Here is a 7,585-nt window from a genome sequence, read left to right on the forward strand (position 1 = left end):
ATGATATTCAAGGGCATGCACCTTGGTTGCAGGCACATCCCCAGTAGGAGGTGTGCAGAGAGCAGCTGACAGATGTTTCCTTCTCATCGATATTTCTAACTTTCTATCCCTCTCCCTTCCTCTCTGTAAAAAAATCAATAAAATATATAAGAACAACCAAAAAAAGATGGCCAAATTGCTGAGCCAGCAAGATTCGATGGTTGAGTATCAAAATTTGAGCCAGAAGGTCAGTTCCATTCCCCATCAGGGCACAAGCCCTGGGTTTGGAATCAGTCCCCAGTGTGAGGAATGCAGGAGGCAGCCAATCAATGATTCTCTCTCATCAAGGATGTTTGCCTAGCTCTCTTCACCTCCCTGCCTCTCTGAATCCAAAAAAATATATTTTGAATAAAATAATAATGAAAGTACTAGCTGGTTTGGCTCAGTAAATAGACTTTTGGCAAGCAGACTGAAGGGACCTGGGTTTAATTCTAGGGAAGGGCACATGCTCACGTTGCGGGCTCCATCCTCAATAGGGGGCATATAGGAGGCATCCAATCAATGATTCCCTCTCATCAATGATGTTTCCATCTCTCTCCCTTCCTCTCTGAATTCAATAAAAATATATTTAAAAGTGATAATAATCCTATATAATAAAAGCCTAATATGCTAAGTATCCAGTCCTCTGGTCATCCATTCAGCCAAACAAAGCATAATATGCTAATGATAGGCTAAGGCAGCTCAACCGCTCACTATGACATGCACTGATCATCAAGGGGCAGACGCTCTGACCAGTAGGTTAGCTTGCTGCTGGTGTCCATAGATCGGGACTGAAGAAGATGGGCCGGATACACCCTGGAGTCCTCCCATGGTCCCTCTCCAGCTGGCCAGCCTCCTGGATCCCTCCCTAGTCCCGATCATGCACCTGTGGGGTCCCTTGGCCTGAGCTGCGCCCTCTCGTAATACGGGACCCCTCAGGGGATGTCGAGAGCCAGTTTCAGCCCCATCTTGCAAGCTAGGCTGAGGGACCCTCCTGGTGCACAAATTTGTGCACCAGGACGCTAGTAATAATAATAATAAAAATAACGATTGCCCAATTGCGAATATTTAAATTTTAGAGGTATATTGTAAATCTCTACATTTTAGAAATTATTGCATGAAAATTTAATCCATCCTACATTTAAAGAATTCAAATGATTATATACACTACAGAATATGTGAACTCCTACTTTATCCAGATTTCCTTTCCAAGAATGCATAACATTAAAAGTTGTTTTCAACCTTCACCTGCAGAAACACACTCATCTGCCAGTGTAACTGACTTTAAAGAGGAAGGTTTCCCAAATGCATAATACACTTCACCTCTTTAGGTAACAAGAATTTTATTATGAGAACTGTTCCAGATTAGTTCTGTTTATACTAATAACCTCTTTCCTCACCACACTCTTCCTCCAATACCAAGACTTTCATTAAGTGTACATTATGAAAGTGACACCTTTTATATCTTACCAGCATAATTTCAGAGAATAAATCTTGTATTCTGGTCTTGGGCATAAAGGCCAGGTCATCAGATGACATAGCTGAAAGAAAACAAATTTTCAGCTTTTTTCTGCCGATGAACGCCGTGGAGTAAGCATCGTTGGAATTTCCCCTGTTGCAGTCTTCATGTCTAAGTCTGAGTCTCCCAAAGAGCCGGAGCAGCTGCGGAAGCTCTGTATCACAGGTTTCAGCTTTGAAATAACCGCTGAGAGTCTGAGGAGCCATTTTGAGCAATGGGGAATGCTCACGGACCGTGTGGTGATGAGAGATCCAAACACCAAGTGCTCCAGAGGCTTTGGGTTTGTCACCTATGCCACCTTGGAGGAGGTGGATGCAGCCATGAAGGCAAGGCCACACAAGGTGGACAGAAGAGTGGTGGAACCAAACAGGGCTGACTCAAGACAAGATTCTCAAAGACCTGGTGCCCACTTAACTGTGAAAAAGGTTTTTGTTAGTGGTATTAAAGAAGACACTGAAGAACATCACCTAAGAGATTACTCTGAACAGTATAGGAAGATAGAAGTGATTGAAATCATGACTGAACGAGGCAGTGGCAAAAAGAGAGGCTTTGCTTTTGCAACATTTGACGACCATGACTCTTTAGACATATTGTAAATGGCCACAACTGTGCAGGAAAGCTCTATCTAAGCAAGATAATGCTTCGTCCAGCCAAAGAGGTTGAAGTGGTTCTGGAAACTTTGGAGGTGGTCGTGGAGGTGGTTTTGGTGGAAACAACAACTTTGGTCGTGGAGGAAACTTCAGTGGTCGAGGAGGCTTTGGTGGCAGCCGTGGTGGTGGTGGGATGGTGGCAGTGGGGATGGCTATAATGGATTTGGTAATGATGGTGGTTATGGAGGAGGCGGCCTTGGTTACTCTGGAGGAAGCAGATGCGACCGAAGTGGTGGACCGGGTTATGGAAACCAGAGCAGTGGCTATGGCGGGAGTGGCAGCTATGACAGCTATAACAACAGAGGAGGCAGAGGTGGCTTTGGCGGTGGCAGTGGAAGCAATTTTGGAAGTGGTGGAAGCTACAATGATTTTGGCAATTACAACCATCAATCTTCAAATTTTGGGCCTATGAAAGGAAGAAACTTCGGAGGCAGAAGCTCTGGCCCTTATGGTGGTGGAGATCAATACTTTGTCAAACCACGAAACCAAGGTGGCTATGGCGGTTCCAGCAGCAGCAGTAGCTATGGCAGTGGCAGAAGGTTTTAATTGCTGCCAGGAAACAAAGCTTAGCAGGAGAGGAGAGCCAGAGAAGTGACAGGGAAGCTACAGGTTACAACAGATTTGTGAACTCAGGAAAGCACAGTGGTGGCAGGGCCTAGCTGCTATAAAGAAGACATGTGTTAGACAATACTCATGTGAATGGGCAAAAAAACTATAGGACTGTATTTGTGACTAATTGTATAACAGGTTATTTTAGTTTCTGTTCTGTGGAAAGTGTAAAGCATTCCAACCAAGGGCTTTAACGTAGATATTTTTTTTTTGCACCCATGCTGTTGATTGCTAAATGTAATAGTCTGATTACGGCGCTGAATAAATGTGTCTTTAAAAACACACACACACAAAACAAAACAAAAAACCCCAAATTTTCAGTTTTCACAATCAGGTGAGTACACTTTGAAGTTACCAGCAACTATAAGCCAAATGACATCTTTGAGTACTCCAAGAGCCAGTGAAGGATTCAAAGAAAGCTCTAGATAGGTACAGTGAGGAAAACTCACAACAAAGAGGGACAAAGAGTTGCTTACATTTGCCAATTTTATCTGCTCAAACCCCCTGGCACACAATGGCAGTATTATAAAAACACTCCCAATTCCCAGTATCTTCACTGAAGAGACAGAGATGAGGCAAGTGCATGTTCAATGACCTCCCTGTTTTAAAAGCATCCTGAATAACAAGCGTCTGCTTTGCATGACACAGAGTGCAAAAAGAATGGCGGTACACGGTGAGTGCCCTGTAGTGGCTGCTAGAAAGACACAATGAGAAATTGTTCGAGCACCACAAAGAATGTGATACTGAAGATATATATCAACCCTGAAAGATACAGCGGGTCTGAGAAAGAAACAGAGAACATTTCCAACTGGGAAATTAGACAGCCGAACCAAGAATAGAGATCCTGAAAATAGTGTTGACCGAAAGTAGAATTTGTTCCACAGATGGTTATTAGTTTCCTCCTATAGAAAGCATGTTCAACGAATTGAGGTTATCTCAATTCGTTGAGGTTCTGCTTCCCGGTATATGTTGATAGTTTGGCTCAAATGAACTCACAAAAATTCTTTAAAAAAAAAGAAAAAGCATGTTCAAAAGCCTGCTACTTTACAATTCAGCAATCTCAGCAAAAGATATCAAGTCATGGAAAAAAAAAACAACAACAGAAAAAGTGTATCATCAGGAAAACAAAATAAATGTAATCAAACTGGCACCACATTAATGGAAATATACTAATTACCTCCAAAAAGAATGGAAAATCTTAAAGCCAAAAAGGAGAAAAAAGAAAACTATACAAAATCACCAAAATATTATGTAACCAAAATAAAAATATGAGAAAGTACTTTATAAATACCGCTCCAAAGGGAGATATTGAAATACATAATATATGAATTAAAAAAATACATACAATCATGAATGAAAGATGTGATCAACTCAAAACATCAAAGAATTTGCCTGGCAGTGGTGGCTAAGTGGTTGTTTCTCCCTATGAACTTGGAAATCACAGTTTGGTTCCACATTAGGGCACAGGCCTGGATTGAAAGCTCAATCCCCGATCATACAGGAAGCAGCTGATCGATAATTCTCTCTATTCACTGATGTTTCTATCTCTCTCTCCCTCTCCTTTCCTCTCTGAAACCAATAAAGATACATTTAAAAAATAGTAATTAATCAAAAGAATTTGTACAGAAATCATTAAAATTATAATTCATTGACATTCTGATTCAGAGAAGCCAACAAACACGTGGAAATGTGAACAGAAGTTAAGGAACTCCTAAGATACTAACAAATCGGCTGTCAAAGGGACCCCATAGAGACAGAACAGTGAAAAACAATAGGAAGCTAATATAAAAAATTAATCGTTTAAGATCCTGACAATTGGAGAAAGCAACATACAAATGCAAGCAGCTCACGAAATCTAAGTAGAATGAATATAAACATGGCAACAGATAAAAACAATGAAAATATGTGTCCCAGAATACTATCTAAAGACCTAAAAAATTACTCCTCAAGGAAAGGACAGCTCCTCTAAGATCATTAGAGGGTTTCTAAGCAGAAAAATATTGAGGAGAAAAAGGGCATGAAATAAAACATGGAACTGATAAGTGAATAAAAACCATCCAACAAGAATATTGACAGAACAGATGATAAACAATGGAGAGAAAACAACTTTTTCAGCTCCAAAACTTTCTCATTATTAGACCTGCCCTATAACACATCCGTAAGAAATATACTTCTGGATGCAATTTAAAAATTCTACACAACACTAACATGAACATATAAAGATGCCTTATATGTGGAAAAATATACAGAAATATAAAAATTTGTGTTTTATTAAAGAAGCATGTATCACTTTAATTTCTCTTGTGGAACTTTAGAAATTAAAAGGAATCGTCTGACTCAAGTAGCTCAGTAGTTAAGCGTCTATCTGTGAACCAGGAGGTCACAGGTTGATTCCTGGTCAGGGCACATACCTATGTTATGGGCTCTTTCACCAGTGTGGAGTGTGCAGGAGGCGGTCAATTAATGATTCTCTCTCACCATCTCTGTCTCCTCTAAAATAACAAAAAAATGTATTTTTAAAAAATAATAAAATCTTAAATCTCTTCTATAACACAAACAACATTAAAAATACTGTGATAGCCGAAATCAGTGTGGCTCAGTGGATGGAGCATTGGCCAGCGGACTCAAAGGTCCCAGGTTCAATTCTGGTCAAGGGCATGTACCTGGGTTGTGGGGACATCCCCAGTGGGGGGTGTGCAGGAGGCCGCTGATGGATGTTTCTCTCTCATCGATGTTTCTAACTATCTATCCCTCTCCTTTCCTCTCTGTAAAAAATCAATAAAATATATCCAAAAAAAAAAATACTGTGATATCAACTTATGTTGGTACATGGGTAGAAATCACAACCACCAGAGATTGTGTATGAAATTGACAGTATGGTTTAAGGTACACTGTTATAATATTAAGATATTTAAGTACTTTCAATGGTGGCAACAAAAAATAGAAAACAAATAATATATATACACTAATGGCCCCTTGAACAAAGATTCACACAATACACCTTCCTTCCCCTGGATGCCAGCACCGGTTTTTCTCTGGCACCCAGGACCCAGGCCTTCAGTCTGGCCGCATCAGCGAGGAGTGAATTCTCCGCTCCGGCTGCTCCCAGCCCCTGCTTTTTATCCACCCAGCTCCTCGAACAGAGGCCAGGGCTGGCTGGAAGCCTGGGTTGCCCCCGGCGACCGAGGCCCCCAGCCATTCCTTGAGTGGAGTCCTGGATCAGTGTGAAGCTTGGCTTCCTCCGTCACCAAGAGCAACGCAAGCCTCCTGCTCGCTCCAGCTCCAAGGTTGCCACCATCTTCAGTCCTTTTCAGTATTCGCTCCGTGCCTCCGTATGCAAATTAAACATAATCTTTGTTGGGTTAATTTGGATAGTCGCTCTAATTGGCTGCTGAGTATAGTGGAGTGGCGGAGTGATGGTTAATTTACATGCTTCTATTTTATTAGTGTAGTTATGTATATAGAGATATAGAGATGTATATATATTTAATTTCTCAAAACATGGTATATAAAACCAACCAATGAACTTAGCTCTGCTCGTACTAAAAGTAGATCAAGTTAAATAGGCCATGAACCAAAATGAACCCAGTATGCATTAAAAAATAAAATATCAGACCACCCTAGCTGGTTTGGTTCACTGGATAGAACGTTGGCCTGCAGACTGAGGAGTCCCAGGTTTGACTCCGGCCAAGGGCACATGCCTGAGTTGCGGGTTCAATCCCCCATAGTGGACCTTCTGGAGGCAGCCAATCAATGATTCTCATCATTGATGTTTCTTTCTCCCCTTCTCCCTTTCTCTCTAAAATCAATAAAGAAATATATGTGAAAAATTAATAAAAAAATAAATAAATAAAATATCAGCCTTAAAACCATGAAGAAACTGAAAGAAAGCATAGTCAATGAACTTTACCATCACTCTTAAAAATACTGGTTTGCATATATCTTCCTAGGCATAACAAAGAAGCTAAAAAATAAAGAAATGAGACTACAAAAGAGTAAGTTTGGCATACCAAAAGAAACCACAAAATAATAACCCAGGAATGTTACATCTTCAAAAGCTAAAGATCCAAAATATATAAGGCACTCACAAAAAAATGACAAGTATCACCAATGAAGTGGAGAAATGAGAACAATCATGCATTGTCAGCAAGATTATAAACACACTAGAAGCCCAGTGCACAAATTTGTGCACAGGTGAGGTTCCTCGGGCTGGCCGGCAATCAGAGCTGACTGGCCAGGAGGAAGGCCCGCAGAAGGTTGGCCGGCCAAGGCTGGTTGGCTATGGGAGCAGGCAGGCTCGAGGGAGGAATCACGAGAGGGTGACCAGCTCAGGGAGGTTGGCTGTGGAAGCACACTGACCACTGGGGTCAGTTCCTGCGTTGAGCGTCTGACCCCTGGTGGTCAGTGTGTCGTCATAGCAACCAGTGGACCAGGCATAACGGTCGCTTAGGCTTTGATATATGTAGATTCATGGAGCCACTCACAAAACACGATGGAGGGTTTTCCAATATTTACAGACAAGTACCAGTTAACACAGCGATTCCATTTCTGGGAATTTATACAGAGAACATGAATAAAAACAGATATACTCACCCATATATCCTTTGTAGCACTATTTGCAATAGTGAATATATCAGACTGGAAAAAAAGGACTATTTTTTTAATGATGGTCTACCATTTGAAATAAAAGATTTCATTTGATTTGACATGTAAGGCAACAAAATTTATAACTCATCTCCTTCAAGACGTGACTATGTGTTTATTCTCGAAATGACACTGTAGCTGCAAA

General features: G+C 41.0%; 2 protein-coding genes and 1 pseudogene across 3 annotated transcripts in view; 1 reads left to right on the forward strand and 2 right to left on the reverse strand.

Moving 5' to 3' along the window:
• Positions 1 to 7,585, reverse strand: part of LOC102757571 (zinc finger protein 208-like) — a 63,830-nt gene that overhangs the window by 1,743 nt on the left and 54,502 nt on the right.
• Positions 1,119 to 7,585, reverse strand: part of LOC102758319 (zinc finger protein 519-like) — a 17,375-nt gene continuing 10,908 nt past the window's right edge. For both annotated transcript variants that reach the window (XM_015571056.1, XM_006774606.2), the window contains exon 3: positions 1,119 to 1,559. In XM_015571056.1, the coding sequence (XP_015426542.1) occupies positions 1,399 to 1,559 (161 nt within the window). In that variant the 3' untranslated portion in view covers positions 1,119 to 1,398. The remainder of the gene's footprint in view (positions 1,560 to 7,585) is intronic.
• Positions 1,576 to 3,071, forward strand: LOC102759148 (annotated as a pseudogene).

This window comes from Myotis davidii, unplaced genomic scaffold (assembly GCF_000327345.1).
Source record: "Myotis davidii unplaced genomic scaffold, ASM32734v1 scaffold1168, whole genome shotgun sequence".
NCBI lineage: Eukaryota > Metazoa > Chordata > Mammalia > Chiroptera > Vespertilionidae > Myotis > Myotis davidii.